Source organism: Microcebus murinus, chromosome 25, assembly GCF_040939455.1.
Source record: "Microcebus murinus isolate Inina chromosome 25, M.murinus_Inina_mat1.0, whole genome shotgun sequence".
In the NCBI taxonomy this organism is placed as follows: domain Eukaryota; kingdom Metazoa; phylum Chordata; class Mammalia; order Primates; family Cheirogaleidae; genus Microcebus; species Microcebus murinus.
In genome coordinates this window covers 12384745-12409467 of record NC_134128.1, presented here as the reverse complement: position 1 = coordinate 12409467, position 24723 = coordinate 12384745, and the positions used below count along the sequence as shown (strand labels likewise).

General features: G+C 40.8%; 1 protein-coding gene across 1 annotated transcript in view; it reads right to left on the bottom strand.

The window, feature by feature from the left end:
- The window catches only part of CUBN (cubilin), a 234572-nt gene that overhangs the window by 113722 nt on the left and 96127 nt on the right, over nt 1-24723 (bottom strand). Inside the window, exons 29-31 of the mRNA XM_012753774.3 lie at nt 18347-18528; nt 13283-13460; nt 11437-11606 (exon numbers count right to left, since the gene is read on the bottom strand). Coding sequence (XP_012609228.2) covers nt 11437-11606; nt 13283-13460; nt 18347-18528 — 530 coding nt within the window. The remainder of the gene's footprint in view (nt 1-11436; nt 11607-13282; nt 13461-18346; nt 18529-24723) is intronic.

Here is a 24723-nt window from a genome sequence, read left to right as displayed (position 1 = left end):
CCCCATCCCCCTCATTCGCCTGCATCTCTTGCTTCAGTAAATGCCAGAAGCATGTACCCAGTTGTCAGACCATTTCAGATCTCTCCCTGGCCCCAAATCCAGTGGATTGGTATGTTCTGCCACTTTTCTTTCCAAGGCATATCTTGGTTCCTTCCCTCCACCTCAGCCCCAGGTCCCCTCTGGGTGTCTTCGTGTGGGACCTCATCACAGCGAGCCTTGGTCACTACAGCAGCTGGAAATTGCCCTGCCTTATAATCTGTGTCTCCCTTCAATTCGGTCTCCGAACAACTGCCAGTGTGCGGTGTGCTCTTTCTAAAATGTGCAACTAGATACAAAAGGAAAGCTGAGCGTGCATGTTTAAATTGCGCTAAATAAAGTCAAGCAATTGTTCGAGCTTTGCTTCGGAACTAGAGGTCACATGATGGACGCAGAGCACCTTGCAGCCCGGTCTCTGCCTTGAGCAAAGCCGGGGTGTGATTAACCGGCTTGTGATCACCTCACCGAACGGCAGTCATCGCTTCCAGCCCCAAACTCATGACTGAGGGGGAAAATGAATTTTAGCTTCCTTAGTAACATTTGTATTTCATTTCTAGAAACAGGAATATATTTCCGCAGATCGTTGGAAAGCAAGACGTGGGAAATTATTTCTACCATATCACCTGTTTTCGCATTTTACTAAGTTTCATCTTGCTCAGGGAGAAAATAAACCAACTTAATGTCTGACTAAAAATTATTACAAACCAGAGAAAGAAGAAACTATTTCAACAGCAGAGCAAAACATGCAGCATATTTAATAATCTTCAGAGGATGAAAATGATGCACCTTAGCTTCGGAGTTGAGTTTTCTGTGTAAAAAAGCTTTTAAATGTATATGAATCTGCTTTTATTTTCATTTTCTGTTATTACTTTTTTCTTTCTTAACTCATTTGTGAATCTTCTGGAAAGTATCAGAATAATGCACTTATGAAGTAATAAAATTCATTGAAATGAGGTAGTGAAGAATGTGTGAAAAATATTTAATACATATTTTAAGATTTTAAAAAATATCTTAAAATGGAGGCTGTTTGTGAGCTAATGATAATAGCAATGAACTAGGGATTATGGATCCAGTTCTCTGTACCTAAGGTTCATAATTTTTAAAAAGATAACTTAAGATCTTTAATATAGTATTAATAGTAATAGAAGCAGTAGCAGTAGTAGCTATAGTAAAATTAAGATTTTACTGATAAGTTCTTGACATACATTTTTTTTAATATTCAGTTCTTCTTAAAGCTCTGTTTTACAGTTGGGAAAACTGAAAATCAGAAAACATAAGTGACTTTCCCAGTCACACACTTAACCGGGCAGAGCCAATATTCAAATGCCATCTGTCTGACATCTATCTGACTGATTATTATTAAACCAAGAGAAAAGGTAAAATCAAGTTTTATTCATTCAGTAAGAATATTGAGAAACCCTGATTCTATGAAGCTAAGTGAGATGTCCAAGGCCTCCTGGGAAGATAACCGTGGCAGCTCTGGAAATAGGCTGGCAGTCGCCCCTCACTTACCCAGACCTGCAATCAGGCATTGTCGGTAGCATTTTAGAAAGTCTTGTAGGGGCTCCTGCGGGCTGAGAGTGGTTGGCATCTGTCGTGCATTCCATTCCACTGAACATGCATGGGATTCGCAGCATGGCTAAGTTAGCAGAATGTGGAACAAACGGCACAGTGTCTAGGACCAATAAATAAGCCCCAAATTTCTATCCCTGTGTCCTAAACTTGATTCTATTCCTGGATTCAGATATAAATCCACTCCTCGCCCTTTTCTGCTGTAACCACAGTTCTCTGGTCTAGTAGAGCCTTTTTTCCTCACCTTGACCTTGGCCTAGTTTGACTTTCAATCTGGTCTTTATCCTTTCCCTCTTTTTAAAATCCACTGGGGGAGACACATGTCTCTCCTGCTTTGGTTCTCCTTAAAACTTATCAGTGTGAAAATCTGTGGTGAAGGATAAGATATTTAGGGCACAGAAGGGATGATTTACATCAAAGTGCAAAGTCAATCTTGAGGATGGTGAGTGCATGAAATATTTTCATGTGTTAGACATGGTAGTGTAGCTGCTAGTGGGATTCCCATTTTGGAATGTGAACTGCTTCAACATAGAGGAAATAATAAGTGATAAGGAGGGGAATCCCTCAGGAAATTATCCAAGCTGTTAAAGTCGTAAGTGTAAGTGAGGAAGGAAACGAAAATATTACTCATCATAGCAGCTTTTCTTAGTGGTGGTGAAGGAGGAAGCATCGGTTTCCTCTCCCAGTGATATTTTCCAGCCATGCTCCTCGGAAATTAAATACGAAGTTCAATTCACAAGCACGCATCTCACGTTCAGGACCTCTCCCTCCTATTCCTTTGTTTTAGCTTCTCCTGCTCAGTCTCCACATTTCACAGGAGACTGTAAACTCTAATAGCTTGCAGTTGTTGCAAGCCGTGACTCAAAGGTTCCTGGAAATGTTGATATGAAAACAGATCCAAGAGGCTGGTGTTACTCTCACAAATAAACATTTAAGGAGATTCTGAGCTGACATGTAAACCAAACCAAACCAAACCCATGTCCAGGAGATGAAGAGCTGTGGCTTCAATTTAACTATTCCTTTGCTCTGGGGATGCAAAGTATCGGCTTAGCATTTGGTGATGAATTGGGCACTGGGCTGCAAACTAGCTGAACAGGTTATCAAATGCAAGTCACAAAATAAACATTTTGAAAAGATCATTCTCAAGTATCAGATGGAAATGAAAATTTCTGCGATGGGGACAGAAGGAGGAGAGGAAAAAATGGGGGGGAAGGAGAGAGAGAAAGGGAAACAGAGAGGGAAAGAGGACAGAAAGGAAGGGGGAGAGAGGGGGAGAGAGGAGGAGAGAGATTGATTTCCTTCATGGATTTATTTCTAAAACAGTAAATATTTGAAGAATTATTTCCGTTGTCTCTTTGAAACACCAAGTTCTATTCTCCCTGTGTCTGTTTGCTCTGCTTTGGAAATGATTAGTGCTTTAAAAGGAAACACATCATGGGTAGTGTCTTAAAAAAATAAAAGAGGGGATGGATACTGCGCTAGGTTCTGCCCTGTTCCACCCTGTGCCTCGTTGTCAAACGATGGGAACAAACAACAGGCACTGAGCTCTGGGCGGGGGTGTGGGGTTCTGGCTTTTTTCAGTTCGAATGAGACACTTTGCTTTCTTTTTGCTAGATGGGCACAAAAAGCTTCAGAAAGAAAATAGTTACTAATCATGTGCCTCTTCTCTTCTCTTCTCTTCTCTTCTCTTCTCTTCTCTTCTCTTCTCTTCTCTTCTCTTCTCTTCTCTTCTCTCCTCTCCTCTCCTCTCCTCTCCTCTCCTCTCCTCTCCTCTCCTCTCCTCTCCTCTCCTCTCCTCTCCTCTCCTCTCCTCTCCTCTCCTCTCCTCTCCTCTCCTCTCCTCTCCTCTCTCTCCTTCTTTCTTTCTTTTTTTGTACGAGGCTCTGTTAGCTCTAGGGTGTATTTCCTCCAAATGAGAGGCAGGACCTGGACTGTGGTCGGCTTGCTTCTAGCTGTTTCTTGCTGATTGTCCCAAGGCAGGCATTCCATTGAGCTGAGCAAAGAGGAGGCTGAAGGCAGAGGTCGGGTGTCTCGGGGACCAGTTGGTGCAGCTGGACTGACCTCCCTGTGCCCGCTCTCGCACTGAGCTACAAGCAGCATTGCTCAGAGATCGATAAGAGCTTGCAGAGCTACGTGAATCTCAGGCTCAGAAGAGAGATTCTAATTAAGCAATTAAACTGTCAGTCGGAGGTCACTTTAATACTCAGGCTTCGTGAAAGGAAACATAATGGAGCCACTTTCGTACTGACCAGACAGAGCCATCCCTGGCCAGCGGGTCCCATCGCTGCCTTAGCAAGAAATTCGCACGATGTGTCATTCAGGAGAGCCCAAGGTTAATTAAACCAGATGCTTGAAAATGACTGAGCAGAAAGTGCAAACATGTTACCAAATTTGCTGAAAGCTGACTGCAGGTCCAGTCTTGGGATTAGCTCTGCACGATGTTATCAGCATCTCGATGTGAGTCAAAAAATTCCATTTCTCTCTTTTTTCATTACAGCAGCATGCAATTGTAGAAAACATACTTCTGTGATGTTATCTAAGTCCTTGTGTGGCTCAAAATAGTGAGATTGTATATCAATAACAGTGCCAGGGAGTGAACTCAGTATGACACATTCCCAAAGGGGTCGTCTGCGATTTTTCCACTGAAGCACTGATCGTTGCAGGAGTAGAGATGATGAAAATTCATTTATGCATTTATTCAGCCATGTGTCTATTAGAAATTCATGCATCAAAAAGATCGGTGCCTTTGGGATACAAAGAGTACTGCTGTGGGTTATATGAAGGGGGACGGAGGCTGTGTATTACTGTTCCAGTTAACATTTTTTCATTTGTTTCCTCTATTCGCTGAATTTTGCCTTCAGTTCCACAACACCAAGGGGAATGTCTGAGAGTTACCTGTGGGATTACAGTACCTCTACTTGGGACTGACCCATGGGGACTAGGCCTGCTGCAAGAGCTCTCTTTTGTATGTCCAGAAGAACGTGGAGATAGTCTCCTACCCAGCATCCTTGTGTGCCAGAGAGTGAAGTTTGATGGTTGTGTGAGTTGACTTCGACTTTCAGGATGAACCCACCACTGACATTGCTGGGCCCATAGTGTCCGTTGCATCTACCATCTTATTCTCCTCTTCCCATGCCCGGCTAAATTTTTTGCTGTGTGTAGAGACAGGGCCTTGCTATCCTGCCCAGGGTGGTCTCGAACTCCTGGCCTCAAGAAATCCTCCCAAAGTGCTGGTTCTCCTCTTCTCACCCACAAACACAACTCCTAACTGGATCTGCTTCCCTAGTTTCCCTCTCTCTGCTTGGGTTCCCTCAGCACCCAATTTTATAAATGAGCAAACTAAGACCCCCAGGCCATGAAGAGAGTGAGGGTGGTACCATCCCCATAAGCTAGTGCCGAGTAGTGTCTGGCAAAAATATGGCACCAAAGATTGAGGAGTGAATGCAACCCAGACCTCCTGACTTCAAAGCAAGGACACTTTCTACTTCATCATTGAACTCCTAACACTTTTCTTTATATTGATAAATGAAGTCTGGCTTCATCAGAAATAGATGTCAAAGTGGCTCTAAAGTAACCCCTAGTTTATTTTCTCCCTCTGTTTTTCCTGTTTAACAGTTTTCTGTACATAACTGTAATTTTTATATTTTATGTAAGACTTACCCATACTTTAGGAAGTGTAAGGCTTTTGTTTTAATGCTGATCCCCTATTAATTTCTGCCTAGCCTCGACCCCAACCCTTCTGGACCTCAATTTCTTTTTTCTAAAATAAGGCGTTGACACCAAATGAACTCCAATGTCTCCTCTTCCAACCTTAGCATCCTATGTATCTGTGCGCTTGTGACTGTTAACCATTTGGCTATCAAATTAATATTTCTTCTTCTAATGACCCAAATTGTTATGGAAGTTTTTAAAAACAAGATAGCTGGTTTTATCCAAGCACAATTTACATTAATATTGGATAGTACATTTGAGCTCTAATAAAAATCTCCTAAACATAAACATTATCTGACAGTGTCGACTGACAGCTGAGTATTTTTCTCTTTACTAATGACTCTGCCTGAGCAACAGGACCAAGACATTAACCTGAATGTCTCCAAAATGAATGACTGGCTTTGTATGAACTTCGACTGCAGAGATATTATGTAAGATATTGGACTTTTGGGTACGTTTCACATCCAGTGTCCATCTGGCTGTAAAGATGGATGCCTGGTGCTTCAATGCCGGCCTTCACGAAGCCCTGGCCAACTAACTATAACTTGGAGCCAAGCTTCCCACCCTGCCAGGACTTTGCCCTGCCTGGTTCCAAACCTCTGCAGACCTCCTGCCCCCTTAATTGCATACATTTGGCAACCACACACAGTAGATCTCTACCCTAAATTACCTGGATGGTCCTTTTTTTTTTTTTTAACATTTATCTTTTTGCAAAGATGATTTAGCATTATATAAATGGTATAGCTCATACATAATTTATGTAATTTTCAATATAAATAAATGTATAAATCAGAAAAAATATCTTGCTCTAGGCCATGCGTTCCAATTTCTCATATGGTTCTTCTTGAGGTCTCCGCCCTGATAACATGACTTCATCATTGTTCATCTATCTGTTACATTCAGCTGTTCTTTTTCCACCAGCACCCTGCCCTCTTGACTCGGCTTAAGCTACCCCATGATTTTTTTTAAAAAACAACTTTCCACTATTTTGCCTAACCCACAGGTTACCTCCCTCTGTCCCTCCATGCCATTTATCTTCATAATTCTGGGAAAAACCTCAGAAGCTCCTGCACCTCCCGACCATTGTGATCTAGAGTCTTCCACCCCTGCCCACACCAATCCTGCTCCTTGCAGGGTTATTAAAGACTGGACCCAGTGGCTTTGTTTCAGTTCTCACCCTGGTTAAGCCCTGCTGGATTTGCTACTTTGATCGCCCACTCTACATCTGGGTTCACTCGTGGTTTGAATGCTCCTGCTTCCTGGGGTTCCCCACCTGCTGTCTGAGGACTTCCCCTCACTCCCTCCCTCTGACCCTGCATCTGCTCCTTCCATGGCCGTGTTTCCCCAAGAGTCTACTTGCCCTTTTCTCTATACGAAAGACGCCCACAAGCGACCATGCCTACTCCTAAGACTTTAATAGCCACCCAAACACACAGAAATTATCCTCAAAGTCCAGCTCAGACCCCATCCTGAGCACTGAATGCATGTCCAACTCTACAACATTTAAACTCAAAAGTGTCCAAATCAAGCTCATTGTCTATTGTCTACCACTTTAACTCAGTTAATGGCCTCATCATTCACCCATTCTTCAAGCAAATAGTCTCAGGCTTACTTCTATCACCCACCCCACCCTCTGCCATGTAATTAGCCTCTCAAAGGTGACCATACAGGACAGTTCTTCAGTGTGTCCCCACTCCCAAGGCCACTGCCCAATATGAAGTCTTACCACCTCTGATCCAAGCTTGTCCCATGGCTTCCCAAACAGACTTTATACCATCTTTCTCTTTCTCTGTCAACCCATTCTTCACACTGTTGCCTGTCGTCACTGTAAACACAGCTCTGAGTATGTTAATCCTCTGTTTTACAGAAAACTTTCACTGACTCCACACTACCTATGGGACACTTTAAATTCTTTATCAGGGCATATGAGTTTGTCCATCTTAGATGGCTTCTGTAGCCCCTTGGTCTCCACATGCTCCCCAGCACTTGTCTACACTCCAGGCATAACAGTCTCCTTTCTTATTCTTAAATGTCTGTGCGCCATTTCCCCATCCTCCCCCTGCAGCCTCCCTTTCTGGCCCCACTGGCACATTCCCACTATTGAGACTCTGCCACTTAAATGTCACCTCCAGTGTGAGAGCTTCCCTGGTTTCCAGGACTGAATGAATCACTCTAGCTGCTTCCTCACCATTATTACTAGAGTGTATTGACTGCTAGATGCTACACTATGAGAAAGACCCACAAGTAGTTTCCTCTTCTACTGAAGAGCTTGAGCTCTGACCCTGGTTCCTAAGCCCATTGCTGCTCCTAGTACTACACGCTGTCTCCTTCCTCAGTGCTCCCTGAGCATACACACCTGTCTGAAAGAGCTCAGCAGCAGCAGGTCACCTGCATTGCCTCAAATACCCCAACGACAAATCTGACACAGGTCCTCTTATTACCCCTATTTCAGTTAAGGAAACTGAAGCTGAAAGATTAACTTTCTCCTAAGCAACACAGCTAGAAAATGGCAGCCCCTGATCCACTCCACTGCAGAGCTAGATTTCTTAGCTGCAGCACCGTGCTGACTCACAGGATTTTTATACCAATCTCTTGCCCAAGTGCTTCAATATTCCAACTATGGTTGACTCTTGAACGACACAGGTTTGAACCACATAGGTCCACTTATATGTGGATTTTCTTCCGCCTCTACCACCCTTGAGACGGCGAGACCAACCCCACCTCCTCCTCAGCCTACTCAACATGAAGATGATGAGGATCAAGATCTTTATAATAATCCACTTCCACTTAAGGAATAGTAAATATATTTTCTCTTCCTTATGATTTTCTTAATAATATTTTCTTTTCTCCAGCTTACTTTAAGAATGCATTATATAATACATATAGCATACAAAAATATGCATTAATTGACCATTTATGTTATTAGGAAGGTAAGAGTGGACTATTAGTAGTAAGTCTTGGGGTAGTCAAAAGTTATATGCAGATTTCAACTAACTGGAGGTGGGAGTCCGTGCCCCTAATCCCTGCATTTTTCAAAGGTCAACTGTCAATCAGGATACCCTGATTCTGACAACTTGTTTGGACTATTACATTTTGTATTTTGCCTTATCTGCCAGACTGAACTCTTCCCAGTACCTGTCTTTGGGTTTATTTTCCCATCTCCATGCCTACGACCAAATCATATTTGAGCTTTCACTTCCTCTTGTCTGTTGCCTCCTGCTACAGTTTGTTAAGCCAAGCCCAGCTGCATGCTGAGATACAAAGGTTACTAGAAAACGTTGTGCATTTATATCCCATGTAGGTGAGTGGAAAACCTCCTCATGATGACAGCCATGTTGGGCATGCCTTTGACTGTGGCTTTAGTTTGGTCATACAGTTTGTATGCTAAATTCTATGGATCATGGACTTTACCAAAGAGAAGCAGCTATACCTGGCACCATGCCAACCTGGGGAGGGAGCAAGTGCTGGAGAAATGCCCAGCACAGGCAAAACTATGAGTAGACAGTCTGTCTCTGGCCTGCTTAAACTTCCCTTGGAGACCCTTTTTTTTTTTTTTTTGCTTCAGTGTTTATTTCATCTTTATTTTTAAAAGGCGTTTTAGGAAAATATAGAGTTCCTGGCTGGTAACTATTTTCTTTCTTCAAACATACCATCCCTTTATTTGTTTTTTGGCTTCCTAGTACTGCTATGGAAAAGTTAGCATTCAGTTTCCACTTCCTAAAAGGCAATCTGTTCTTCACCTACCTACTCTCCGAGCTGACTTCAACATTTTCCCTTTATCTTTAGTTAGTTTGTTTGGTTTTGCTTGGGTTTTTTTGTTTGTTTGTTTGTTTGATTATTTGTTTGTTTTAATAAAAGTTTGTCTTTCTATTTATCCTGCCACTTGGCTGTCTGTGTTTCTTGGGATTCTGATTTTTTTTTAATGATGTCTTTCATCAGTTTTGTGGAAGCCTTAGTCATTAGCTCTTCAAATACTGCTTCTGGTCCATTTATCTCTCTTTTCCTTCTGAGATTCCGGTGAAATGTATGTTATACTTTTTCTATGTGTCCTCTGTGTGTGTTAGCCTCTCTTCTGTATATTTCATCCTTTTGCTTATCCATGCTTTTTTCCTGAATAGATTCTTCTGACTTATCTTCCAGTTCACTATTTCTCTCTTCATCTCTGTCTAATATGTTTAATATCCCCAAAACCTCTTCTGTTGAGGTCTTAATTTTGGCTGTGGTATTTACCAGTTCTAAAATTTTTAGTTGCTTTTTCTTCATAATTGCAATGTCACTTTTTATAGTTTGTAGTACTTCGCTGAAAGTTTTCAGTTTAACTTATATCTCCATGAGCTTAGTAGTCACGGTTGTTTAGCAACTTGTCTGGTAACTTTAGAATCTGGCATATGAATGGATTTGTTTCCATTGTCCGTTATTTGTGTTTTATCTCATTTATGTTATGCTGTCTCCTCATGTACATGAATATCTTTGATAGTGTGTTGGCTATTGCATATGAAAAATTGTTGGTAGAACCGAGGTCTAGAATGATTTTATCTCCCTTTGAAGAAGATTTAAATTGCATTTGCTGGATGCCCGATGCCTAGACATATTAGCAATATAGGATTCCTTCTCATTATCCTATGGTCTGAGATTTTGGGAGGGCCACTCAGGTGACTTGAAGCTTGGATGTAGTCTCAATGAAAGCTGCCTTACTTTTATTTTACCTAGGATATAAATAGTTTGCTAGGACTTCCATCCTAATGAGTTCCTGGACTCAAATTTTGGTCCTTTTTGCCCTGAGAGGCTCTTAGAAATGCTGCTAAATCCTTCTGGGATCAGTAAATGCCCTATGGGCAAAAATACTCCCAAATACTAGGCTCACACCTCTCTCAGATATAAACTAAGAAATTTCACAATACCTTGTGAGTTCCTTGCTGCATTTAGAAAGACGTTTTTAAATGTCATCCAAAATTTTTGAATTGCCTTTGTCAGGGGAATTGGTCTGAGTTAGCATTTTGAAAAATAAATGTTCTACCCTTTAAGTTTGTAGGCTGCTTTGCCAACTTAGACACTGAATACTCATTTGGAAGGTTAACATATGGCCACAAATTAACTGAACTTTTATTAAAGATCTGATCTTATAAAAATAATACTTAAAATCATACCATTAGATTGGACTACTTTGAAAAATACAAAACAACTTTTGAGTTTTCTTGAATTAAATGTGAAAGAAACTGGCCAGTTGGAGTTTGTGTAGGAAACTGTCAGGAAGCTAAAATAGAAAGTTCCATTAACCCGGAGAGTCTGGTTTATATTTGCATGAAATGTCTATAAATACAAATGAAAGATGAAAAATCTTTTGTTAGAAAATCAGGTAGTTAAAAAACTTAAAAACAAGAAAAAAAAAACCCTAATTTACTCTTATGTGAAGCACAAAGCATTAGTTTCAGGAAGGAATGCATTAAAGTTGTTGGTAGGAGCAGAAATTTTTTGTCATCTAACCATATCTCTCCTCCACCTCAATTTCCAACCTATTCTGTCCTATCAGAAAACTGATTTGTTCAGGCAGAAAATCAAAATATCCCAATCTCAGGAAAAGTCAAATGCTGTCAGAACTCCAGAAGCTTAATAATAATTGATCTAAAGTAGTTTTGATAAATCTATTCCACTATAATTTTCTGATCTACTTTGTAGCTAATTCTGGCTAATAATATATAAGGGGGCAATGGGGGAAGTTGGGGGAAGTTTGCTTTCCTTATTAGAAGAAACACAAACACAAAAGAAATAGCTAACACTATTCCTCCTTCCTTTCTTCAGATGTGGACTCAGGATGTTCAGAAAAACTGCAGTCTTTTTTTTTTTACCCTAAAGCAATAACACAATGAAAAGCCAACAATAATGGCAGAGCAGATATTGAGTTACTAAACAAACCTTGAGATTATTTACCTCCTGATTTGTTTTTAGGTTAAAAAAAAAAAAAGTAAATGTCCTTACATTTTAGGTTGCTAATAGTTCAGTTTCCTATGATTTGATGTTGAAAACACCCATAGCTAATACATGCACTAAATGTGCTCATATGACAATATTTTGACCCAGGTTTGACTGGAAAAGATGCTTGAAATTTGTGTCACTTACCATAATACAAGAGTCCTGAGGTTCAAGGTCAAAGTCAGTGAAGTTCAAGAGAACACGGTGATTTCTGTCAACCCGAATAAGCCAGGAGCACTCAGTGTTACTCCTATAAGGACTGGGATAATTTGGAGAATGAATCTCTCCACTGGGAGCCTGGAAAATCCCACCACAACCTGTAAGCAGGAAACCCAATTTAGCAATGAGAGGGATCGTGGATGCATTTAACTATACTACTATTACCTGGCAGTATGGGCCAATATACTACTTTGCTTGACAATTAGTTTTCTTTAGTCTATCCTAAAAACTTTGAAGAACTGAATATCCACATTAATTCATTTTTCCTAACAGAAATAAGAAGAATTATATGGAAAATGCTAAGAAAATACTTCAAACACTTCAAACACTGATGCCAAAGTTATTTTAAAAAATAGTGAAAACAAGTGCAGATGAAATCATATTTTCACAAAGGTATGAAATGTTTTTCCATTTTCCTCTAAAAATATAGCATACTGTAAGAATAACATGTCTTCTCACAAGAATTTTGATAATGTAGTAGTGTATGCTTTTACAAATAATTTTTTTTTTTTTTTTTTTTTTTTGAGACAGAGTCTCGCTTTCTTGCCTAGGCTAGAGTGAGTGCCGTGGCGTCAGCCTAGCTCACAGCAACCTCAAACTCCTGGGCTCAAGCAATCCTACTGCCTCAGCCTCCCGAGTTGCTGGGACTACAGGAACGAGCCACCATGCCCGGCTAATTTTTTATATATATATATTAGTTGGCCAATTGATTTCTTTCTATTTTTATAGTAGAGACGGGGGTCTCGCTCAGGATGGTTTTGAACTCCTGACCTTGAGCAATCCGCCCGCCTCGGCCTCCCAGAGTGCTAGGATTACAAGCGTGAGCCACCGCGCCCGGCCTACAAATAATTTAATATCTACTTTTAAAAATTTTAATATCTGGATGTAGTACAGTTTGTTTTTTTTTTTCATTTCTATGATATCAAATACCTGTCAGGGTAATATATACCTCTACCACCCATTACTTTTTGGATTTACGATAATATAAACCAATAATGGAAAATTCAGTGCTATTTTCTAATAATTGAGAATCACTTGGGGTAATCTAAACACTAAATATGCTTTCACATTTTCTAGCTGTGGGACTTTGGGCAAGTCTCAAACTTCTCTAATCTTCACTTTCCTTATTAGTGAGATGAGGATGAAAAATGGACTTCCCTCACAGGATGGTTGTAAGGATTAAATGAAATACTCCTTGTAAAATAGTTAGAAAAGTATCCAGCACATATTACAGACTCCATAAATGTGGCTACTGTTAGAAGTTGTATAAGTTAACATCCATTAAAATATTTTGTGTATAGTTTTCTTACTTAAAAAATGTGCAACAGGGAGTTTAAGATCTTGGGAAGAAAGTCACTACATACCACACAGTAATTCCTTGGGATTCACAAATTTTACGTTTGCAGTTTGGCATTTGCCAAGAATCCAAAGGTCTGTGCCGTGGCATGAAGTCATTTGCCATTCACTGATGCCTCAATTTGAGGTGGCTAAGAGGCACAAGTCCCTTGGAGAGTGAATCTAGCCAGTCACTCTAATTCTCTGTCATCGTGGACTTGCATATTGCGTCCTTGTTTTCACATATGGGATAAAACTTAGGAAGTTAAACTCTATCGCATCTTCTAGGGACAAGTACATGCGAACGCAGTCTTAGCCATTTGGGAAGTCCATACGTTATCGATCAGGGTATAGTCCTCACACCTTTATCCAGACAGCTCATGAAAGGTAACAAGGGCTTAGTGCAAGTGCTTTAAGACACCTCCTTTGTTCCACTCACCTCCAGGGACCTCTTGCCATGAGGCGTTGAAGCCTCTCCCATTGACAGAGCTGTCGGTCTTAAATCGGATTGCTAGCTCATTTCCAGTGCTGGAGACCTGCATGGGGTTCTCCGATGACGACCTCTGCGCACACAACTGGGCTATTCTGGGAGAGTGGAAATCAGGGCCTCCATAGATCTAAGATCGGGGGGGATTAGGAAAAAAGACTTAAATTGAGAGTTACATTTAAGCAATCACAACCCTTCCCCCTGGCTCCTTTTCAACACCAGCTCTTGGATTCCATTATGATGAGAGATTGAAATCTCATCCTCCCTGGGTGTGGATGAACCATAAACTTGAGCTGAGTTTTCAAAGGCACTCCCTCTGCCTTAGGAACACACAAGCCCAATCCCTCGCGAAATGCCTGCCTGTTTCATCAGCCAGAACCCTCCCTATCTCCCCTTTTCCTCCTTTTCGTGTCTTCATGACATTTCCGGCTTTCTCTGGCAGAGACGCTGCAGATACTACAGTATTAAGTCTGGTTGTCTAACTCTTACAGGCACATAGACTAGTTAGCACAAAGCCATTCTGTTTATGAAAGTTGAGTTTACTGAAGGCTATTGATTTCCCAGTTATATTTTTAGGGATTTCCACCTACCCTGCAAGCTCAATATTTTATAAAATTAGGCATTAAATATAATGATCTTGCTTCTTCAGAGGGAGTGGAAATGCAACCTTTAGAAGTGAATCCTGGAGCATCTGGAAGAAGGGGTGCTACAGATCGTCCCTGTGCTCTGGCAGGTGCCTGACCGAGAGCAACCAATCCTGCCCAGGCACTGCCCCAGACTCTGCCCCAGTCTCTGCATGGCTCCCTCTAGATCTATCACACTTGAATTCAGACCTCCTAGGCTTCCCCAAATATGCCAACACCCCAGTGGCACATTCCTCTGGAGAGGGGTCCCTCAGTCTCACACACAGCATCCTGTAGGCACCTGTAGCCCAGGTCAGGCCGGGCCTCCAGCGGGGCTCACCCAGGTTTCCCAGTCTCCCTGGGTCCCTGCTTATCTCACGTGTCCATGTGTTTGGGGTGGGGAAGGGAACAGAGGGGAAGATAAGAATCAAACAGAAGATACTGACCCACCACCACCTTGAGGTCTTGTCAAAGTTGAATTTGTAGAAGAAAGGCCATTTGGGGTGACAGTTTTCAGGGATATTGGCATCTGAGCTCTTCGCAACCGCGCACCCACCTCGAGGTGCACAGACGAGAGCCAGGAAAGCAGCGCTGAGAGCTGGGTGCAGTGCCCCCTCCACCTTTCCCACCCTGGGCCACCTCCCCGCCATTCCTCAGGCCCACTGCTGACTGATAGGAAAATCACTCAAGTGTTCTCTGGGGAGAAAGAGTGAGAACAAGAAACCTACTTTGGGAGAGGAGTCTGTGATTCGAATCTATAATGATGTCTTTGTCTGATTAATTCCCCCCAGCCATGCGGGAAAGGCCAAAATGAATGAAACTGCTGTTCCGCAGAGGGCTGAGCCCGAGGACAGTAATTGCAAAGGAATGAGGCAGGCTGGCTGCTTCAGGCTTATTTTTATTAGGAGGAGCTGATGTTTGTGCAGGCCCCCTACGTCCCACCAAAAGCGGGACTTTAGGAAGAGTCCCGTGTGGCCCTCCACACGTACACATATGCAAATGGAACAAACAAGCCTGTTTAGAGCGTTCTTTCCCATTTTCGAGATTTCGCTACCCCCTCGCCAAAGGCACAGTCCCCAGAGCATGACACTGACGGCCATGCAAGCCCAGCAAACGGCACATATTTGGAGAGGACACTGAGCACACGTGTTACGGGCTCACAAAGAAATCTGAGCGTCGGCAAAATATTCTTTGTTTTCTCTGCTCCTACATCCCCTTGAGATCACAAACATAATGGGTACGAGTTGGCTGGGCTTAGAAGCCTCCACAAGAATAAACACTGCCACTTTTGACATTATTTGCTTCCTTTCTAAGGGCTGAGCTCACAAACAGCTCTGCAGAGAGATCTGAGCAAGCTAAGGGGCCCACACCAAGCAATTGTCCTGGTTAATTGCACCGACCAGTGCATTTCCTTTTTTACTTGATGCCAGTTCTGGCTCTTTTTACAGAGATTTCTCAGAGATTGAAGCAAAATCAGCCAGTGTTTCCACGACCAAAACAATGGAATGGTACTTTCGGCTTCCACAAATAAAACCGACAGTTAACACATGACTCTTCAAAAGAGGAAAAAGAGGGAAAGAATTTCAGGGTGTGGTTCATTCGACTGCAGCATATGACTAAACTTTGGGGGGGGAAAAAAAAGAATTGGTCTGATGACCAGAGATTAAAAAATGTGTTTTTAGCAAACGCTCGGGATGGGGAACATTTCAGAGCCTATGGTTTTAATCTGTTTTGAACATTACTTTCTGCTCTGTTAGCTCCATTTATTGTTACGATCAAGTCAGCATTCCGGGGTTATGAGTAACCAAACGGCTGTTGCTTTCTGCAACTGGCCACTTTCTGGACACTGATGTTTGAGGGGACAAAAATGGCTCCTGGTTAAATTTGGTGAAAGCCAGGGAAGCCCAACTCCTGGTGACAGTATCATCTTCCTTGCCTGCACTCAGCAGAACAGGGAAGAACAACACGCAGGCTGAGGAAGTGGGCAATGCTTCTAGACCACACGCCCACCAGGGGTATCAAATGTTGAAACCTACCACTCTCATGGTATCGGCAGCTAGAGAATAAGGGTTGAAGAAAATCGTTCCATCCTCATTAGCCGTGATTTATTAGGGCATTTTCCATCTGAGTTGAGGATGGGCAGGGAAGTGAAACACGGTTTCCGAACAAAAAGTCAGAGGGTTGCTCATTTCAGCTTAAAGGAAAAAACTTTACCAAAATATTTAAGGGCCTCAAAATAATGCATCCCCTCCAACGTTGCTTTTGATAGAACGTGGGCGGTCACTGCACTTCCAACCTGACATACTAAAAATAAGACCCAGGCAGACTCCTGTCTCTCCTCTCAGGCATAGGACCCTCCTTGAGTCCCTGATGGTGTCCCTCGGGGCCCAGGCCTGCTTGCAGGGAACAGCGCCTGTCCCTGCTTCCTCACGTAATGGGTGTGACAAAACCCAAAGCACAATGAGCCCATTTACGTTTTGCCAAGTGGGCAACCACATCACATGAACTTTGGAACATGAAAATGAAGGGTCTGGAACATTGCACGTTGCTGCAGAGGATCCACTGCCAGCCCTTTGTACGTGTGAAGGGGTTTTATGCAACCAAGCAATATCCTCGCTGGCAACGGAGACCACCCGAACATTCCACATGGGAATGCTAGCTAGGCCTCTTCGTGTTGTGAGTGTGGATTTCAGGAAGCACCTTGTTCTCTCCTCCTAATAACTCCTCCCTCCTGGGAGATGCAGTCATGATTTGGCAGCCATCATTTCCAGGAAGACAAGGGGATGGGTTTGGCCCATGGGCTTGCACCCCAAATGTGCATTAATGTGGTGTGTCATCAGAGATTTAGGTGCTTTCATTCATTCCGTAATGATTTTATTTACTGTAGCGTAATCCTCCTTTGAAGAAGCTTGAGCTACTAAATGTAATTCCTACTGACTCTCACTGAGGGGATGATTTTAGAACCCCATTTCTTTTCAAGGTAAGAACTTGTGTTATAATTAAATGAAGGTTTTAGGGGTTAAAGTTTCCCGTGCGGTCCTTGCTACCGGTTTCAATCCCTTGCCCACGGCACACATCTGTGGTTGCACGCCGGCGGTCCAGAGATGCGCACTGAACAGGGACCAGGTTCGATTCTTAGCTCTTCTGCTCACCGTCCATGTGGTCATGGAAAAACTCATTAGTCTTTTTAACCTTGGTTTTGACAACTGTAAAATGGAGACCAAGTTCTCCTCTTACTTCACAGGATTATCATTTAAATGAGAATACAGATATAAAAATTCCTCTGTAAAACACCCCAAAAGTGCATTTTTTACACTGTGCCATCAGAAATTTAGATGCTTTCATTCATTCCACAAACACCTATTGAAAGTTTTTACTACTTGCCAGGTACTCTGTGGCACTAGGGAGTAGCAGTAAAACAAAACACAACAAACCCCAGCCTCATGGAATTTAAGTTCTACTAGATATAAAGTCCTTGTCATGATGTGCTATAGCACATCAATTGTGCTATAGCACCCCTACATGATGTGCTATAGCACCCCTACAATTGGGGTGACAGAATTTTTTTGTGTACTTGGAAGCCATTAAAGTTTGCAGACAGGTCAAAGTTGAGGACATATATATATCTCCTAATGACTAGATTCATGCAATAAAAGGCTGATCATAAGCTTTTGGGCCCACGATTCTAAGAGACCATCCTAATGATCTGAGATACACCCTTTGCAGTAGTGTTGGAAAAGTTTTCATCTTCAAACGACTTCCACTATCTAAGTGATCATTATTTTTAAAAGCCATCTGCAGCAGACATACCATAGTGACAGCCACTGCACCCCCTGGATTGCACCTGCTGCACTGGAGGGCATTTCCTGTGCTTGCTGCCAGCATCTACACTCCACACTCTGCCATGCAAATGCTTTTTCTCAGGGAGCTTTCTCAGACCGGAAGTGTGGGGTGTTGACAATCCCAAGAGCAATCCTCATCACTGGGGAGCAGAGTTGGGGACCAATGCCTTAGCTTCTGGTCCATCAAAGGAATGACCCTCAGAGGGTCCCAGCAGGACTGAGCCCAAGTGGCCCACAGGGGTCCCCTCCACTGGCTCTCCCTCCCTCTCCCGCCTCCACTTCTTCACTCACTCTGTTCCCTTGCTGCTGCTTCCTGGCCTGCCCTCCTAACTAAACTGCAGCCAAGGCCTTCAGGCACTGCTTTAAGGAAGCCCAGATTAAAATATTAATCCCACATGTCTGCCAGCATTATTCACAGAGGCCTGAAACTCATTAAAATGTCTAAGAATAGAACATGGCTGACCACTGAAAAGAAGTAGGGATCTTGGCGGAAGGATTTCCAGTTCTACCCCAGATTTTCGAATGTGCTGGAAAACAATCTCACTTCCTACCTCCAGGACGTCAAAGTTGCATCTTGCGTGATACTCCACGTCAAAGTCATGGATGGTGAGCTGAATGCTGCTCCCGGGGGCTGTCTTGATGTACCAGATACACTCCTTGTTGGGTGGGTACCTGCCAGGATACCCGGGGCTGGTGAAGACGCCCGTGGCTCCGGATAGCTCCCCACCGCAACCTGGTAAAACAGCAGGGCTCGGTCACTTCAAAGTGGGCAGCAGCGAGTTGAAAAAAATTACACCCATGGAAAGGTAACTGAAAATATGCAATGCGTAATTTAGGAGAAAATCGTTAAGTTATAATAAAGTTATATTTATGCATTTATAAAACAGGGAGAAATAATCATGGCTACCAACATTAATTTTATTCTTTTTTTTTTTTAAAAAATATTGATTATATCATTTGGTGCTATAATATAATGCTCAGTCCTTCTTCTCACCACATCAAACCTTAGGTACTCTTTTCCAAAATGTTGTTCTAATTTTAGATGTCTTCATTACATTAGATAAGAATTACATAACATAGTAGGAAGTACAATGGACTGTGTGAGCAGTGTTAGATAATGAACTCCCCGTCTCTAGGTCTTCAGTGTTCTTGTGGCTAATACATTATTTCTAAGTCCCTTTCATATGTAAGACCTAGAATTCTAAGTGCTAAAAGTCCTTGGCTTTGTACACAAGACTGTGTGGAATAAAAAAGTAAATGCTATATGTCTTGACCCGGGGAATTTATATAAAAAACATGCAACAAGTATGTAAAAACACAACTAAGGAAAAAGGCAGCAGGATATGTTTATGAATATTTGTATATCATGATTTAGGGTGCAATTCAGGAAGACCATGGCAAAAAATAATCAAATGCTGCAACATTATACACAGTAAAATATGCCACCATTCATGAAGCACTCATATGTGATTTACAGGTATTTCCTCTTTTAATACTCACCATGACCACATGAGGTAGGTACTATTATTATCTGCATTTCTTAAATGAGTAGCTCAATGCAAACAGAGGCCAAGTGGATTGCCCAAGGTTACCTGGATTGCAGGCAGTGCAGCCAGGACACTGACTGAGGCAATCTGCTTGTGCCCAGCACTTAATTACTAAACTCTACAGGCCCTCACATCATTTGTAGGAATTCAGAAAGAGATTTCAATATGCAGGGAGAGAAAAAACTTTACAAAAGAAGCAAAATTTGAGAAAGGTTTACTAAAGACAAAATTAGAAAAGACGAGATAGATTATCTAACTTTCCGATAGCAATTTTTGGTGATTAAAAAAAAACAAACACTTTTTGCTCTGTTAACATTCCTGGACCTCCTTTGCTACTTTTTAAAAATATTGTTTAAAAGTTGGTAAATTATTCCAAGGACCTTCTCTTATTCTGCATTGAGGCTCTTCCTGTTTAAAATTAACAGGGCCTCCTTACTCCATTATGAATAAATGTGTATTTTCGTATGAATGAAATTAAACTATCATGACTTCAAAAGTAAGATACTAAGTCTGAGATCTTGTCTACTCTTCACCCTACTCAAATTCCTACAGTACAGTGTGTTAGAAAAAAAACTTTTAAAAGGCAAAAGTTAAAAAAAAAATTCTCCATACAGAATCCCCACTTAACTGGAAAGTGCTGAGAAAATTCTAAGAATCTTGATTAAGTAAAGAAATCTGACGCTAGATCAAAGTACTGCCTTCTCAAGTTGTCAGTCTCCTCCTTCCACTTGAAAACCTCTGTTTTCAGACTTTAAATTTGTTGCACAGTGTAATATCTTTCCTATATCTCATAAACTTCCAACTTTTATTTCTCAAGCCTATGAAGAAGAAGCTGTTTAAAATTACACATGCTGACATTGTTTACGGACTATGGTGAATGTTAAAAAAAATGTAAGTGCCATAAACGATTAGAAAATATTTGTCCTACTATAACAACACACGGCAAATATTCCTGAAACCAAATGAGCACAGATTGTACTTATCCTCAGTACTGCTGTCCAGCTCCAGAGAGGCATTGTTTACAGGACATTCCATAAAATGATGCTTCCTGTAAATTGTGTTAAGATGTAGTACTTTTTACTAAAATACACGATAGGTAAACAAAGCCATTCTGTTACCCCAATTTTGTTTCAACCTGCATTTTCAGCTCATGATGTTCTTAATATCGGTTGTATCAAATAAATAATCCAGTCAAAAAAAATCTCTTGAGGAAAATAACTTCGTGGCCACATGATATAAAAGAGAGCAAGGAAATGAAAGCTCGGATATCTCATCTCTGCATTTTTATTTAGCAGTAGTTCATCAGCCAATCTGATTCAATTTTCTTAATCATAGTTGACTCATCTAAAACTGTACATAACGTTTTTTCCGTTGTCTTTTCCAATTGTTTTAGGTTTCCTTGTGAATTCCTTTGCAAACAACAGGATACTAATGTCCCTAAGCTAGTTACTGTAAACTGGAATGGTAATATCAGATTCTTGGCATTTGGTAATGCTTTAAAAGAGTACAGTACAGCTAATGTAGACCCACAATGTCCTTTTCTCCTAACATTTAAAGCAAACGATAAGGTTCATTTAATAAACAGAGCAATTTTTTATTTTTATGTATGTCATGTTTTATGCATATGTCTTTTTAAAAGAAATTTCAGCATTATTATAAGTGATACTCTGTCCGTGGAAAAGTAGTGTGTGGTTGGTTGTAAGAAAGGGAGAAAAACTATTAGGCTTGAAAATTCTCGTAAGTTTTCTTTTTTCCTCCATGCCTTCACTACCTCTGAGGTTTAACATATCAAAAGATAACAAATTTGATTTAAAAGTTCACAGCAAATGGAAAATAGATTAATTTAGTGGCATTTAATGATCAAGTTTTGATCATTAAAGTAATAGAAAATAAAGTTACTTCTGATAATTATGGTAGAAATTTAATTCTACCTTTGTACTTCTAAAATTTGAAAGAGATAAAATAACTTACCAATTTCATTCATTTATTTATTCATTCATTCACTCAGTAAGTATTTATTGAGTACATGACCATAGCATATGCTCATATGTATAAGAGAAGCCAGGTATATTTAATGGCTCTTGAAAAAAAATTTATAGACATAAAAAGTACTGCTACCTACATGTTATTAAGTTATTAAATTATTAATAACTATAATTATTATAATTAAATTATTGATAACTATAATCATTAATGACGATAATAACTATAATTAAAATTATTAATAATTATTAATAAATTGCTATAATAATTATCAATAAATTATTAATAAGTTATTAAATTACTTTTCCTTTTCCTTTAATTTACAAAGAGACATTTCAGTAAGTTTTGATTTGAAAAAAACAATCAGTGAATTCTATTTTATCCTTTACATGTTAATTAGTGGTAAGTTACAAATACAAATAAATAAATCATCATATCACTGTCAGTCATATTTGTGACTTTGGGTGTGTGACCAATGGGTCACAGGAAAGGATGGGAAAGAGAGACAGATAACAGACAAGGCCGGGGGTGCCAGAAGTTACATCAACCAATAGGTATCAGGAAATAACAGAGGACGTGATGTTTAGACTACCAATATCCTCTTCATCATATCTGTCTGGTTCAATTAACAATAAGATGTAAAAAAATAGAGAAGATTTTATAACTAGATATCTGTAATCTAAAAGAGATGGCAATGATTTAGAAAAGCATTTCAGGGGTCTACATGAAGAAGATGATTAAATGATCAAAAAACCAACCAAGAAGAGAACAATGGCATGAGGAATAAAGAGTTTTGAGAGCTACATATTCAGAAGAAACAGAGGCACTTTGAACTTAATTGCTAAGAGAAGGTTTTTGTGAAGGAGACGTGATTTCAGAACTGCCTAAATGGCATGGTGCACGGCAAAACATCATAGCATACCAGATAAAGCATGGATGTGGCTTCAGACAAATGGGCTCCAATACTGGCTGTGATACTGCTTAGATAAATAATTTCACCTTCCTAATCAATCAGGATCTTCATCTATAACAGTATCAACACTTACCTCATAGTAAATGTTAATGAAAGACTGTTTTCATTTAATCAAAGACTGAATGAAACAGTGAAACAATTAAAGGTTTTTAGCTAAATGTCTTGCATATTAATCATTCCATGCATGCTGTGATTATACCTTAAAAAGAATCTATGCAGACATGGGATGAGATTACAGAAAGACTTGAAGCTAGAAGAGGAATTACTGGCTAAAAAGCCATCATGAATAGCTAGAGAAGAGATAAGAAACTGGTTATTCCTTAAACTACGAGAAAGTTTTTAAAAGACAGTCCATAATTCTATGTAGGTCATAGTCTTTAAAGCACTTTTAATATAAAATTATCTTATTTGAAATTCATAACAATGACATGAGATAGGCAAGAATGATAACATCAGGCCCATTTTAGAGATGAACAAACTGAGGCTCCAGAAAGCCATGGGACTTACCCATGTCATGCAGTGAATGGCAGATCTGGGGGGAAAACCTAGATATTCTGACACCAGCCTCCTCCTCCCCCAACCCCACCTCCGGTTCTGTGTTCTCCCCACTATGAGCACTTTGTCCCAAAGGCACTGGAACAGCTCTGATGACACTGCCCTCATTACTGTCTGTCCCTCCACTGAAAAAAAGAAATCACCATAGCAACCTGGAAAAAGTAAACAAAGCAAAAATCTTTTCATTGTCTTTGAGGCAAATCTGACAGAATCTAACGTATTAGTATCATTAGACATCAGCTGGACTGAAATAAAATAATGCCCTGAAGAGAATCATATGTTTTTCAGTTTTCAATAATTAATCTTTATAAAACTTTTAGTACTTGTGACTGATAATCTATTTGACTTGATTTTCCTCCAAACTCCCCGTCATCAGCTGAAAGGAAGTGCTTACCTTATCAGCAGGAAGCATGTCGACCTACCCAACTCATAACAAGGAAGAGTTAAAAGCTGTTGCTAAACCTGCTTACTTGTATAGATAATTTAACATTTTCTCATAAAAGAACGTCAATAATCCTGTTTTTGTCCTTGTTCAAAATAAGCTATGAGTTATAAAATCCCAGTACAAAAAACAATTTAATAATAATCTCCTATGCACGGTCTGTCTTTCAGTTGTATGTATGTGTTTCTAATAAAAGAGCTTTCACAAAAGCAAACCAGCAATGAGACAGCCAAACGAAATCAGATGCACAGTTTAGAAAGAACCTTCTGCATTGCCCTGTGATTGCTCAAGTGAAGTCACCTCTTTACGCTTGGCATTTTCCTAAAACTATACTCCATAAGCTGATAGCGTCAGGAGGGGAGGCAGCTTGGAACTGACATGGCTAAAACCCACGAGAGACAGAACAGAGGGAACTAGCCCACATGGGGACACCCTCACACCCCTATCCTCTATTTTCCTAGGGAAATCCCTCAGAAGTCAGTGGTTGGTATTAGAAAGAAGCCAAAAGGCCAAGGTATAGTAGAAGAGAATACATTTTAACACAACAAATGATGATGTTCACATACTTCATTAAAAATGATCAACTTATATTTTAATAGTTTTTTTTTTCTAAAACTCTGTCATACCTTGGTATACCCCTCATTAGTTAGGCTAATTTGCCTCCACTGTGTAAAAAGGCAGCCTATGGCAGGGGTGAGGTCACAGGAAGGAAGTTTCCAGCAAGGACTCTGTTGGTGGGGCAGGTACGATGTGAAATGGTAACTAGGAGCTCAGAATTCGGGGAAGGCTTGACCAAGGCAAGGTGAACTATTTCTTGGAGTATACAGGCCTCACGTCTGATACATCCACGGAACATACAATAATGTCATTACAAAGATTTTGAACAGAAACTTTCAGGTCAGGGAGGATAGGGAAGCAAAGCAGAATGTGAGCTCCTTGAAAATGGCCAAAGCTGTCCAAAGGTGACTGGCATTCAGTAAGAATGACAGAGAGTCAGCAAGTCCTGGTTTGGTGTTGCCAGTTAATTCCCAACAGTCTACAGGGGAGTGGCCAAAGAATAGGTATCTGTCCCACTAGGATCACTGGTCCTCTCTGAAGACAAGACCAAGGGTAGAGCCCCCAGAATCCACAAGGACCTGACTTTAAGGATTTGCAGATTAATTTTCAGGGGGATTTTGTGAGTTAGCATGTATTCTGTGAGGACAGAGGCACACACTGCAATGATCACGAGATGAAATCAGAGAAGAGAATCAAGTAATAGAAAGGCCAAGGCATGTGAAATCCCATTGAGGAAAAAGGAATAAGAAAGAAGATAGCAATAAGAAAGAAGAGGAAGAGCATAGTGACTCCAGAAGAGGAGAAAGATGTCCAATGCTGTCAAACTCCTTGTATTGGATTGAATAGTGTCCCCCCAAATTTATGTTCACC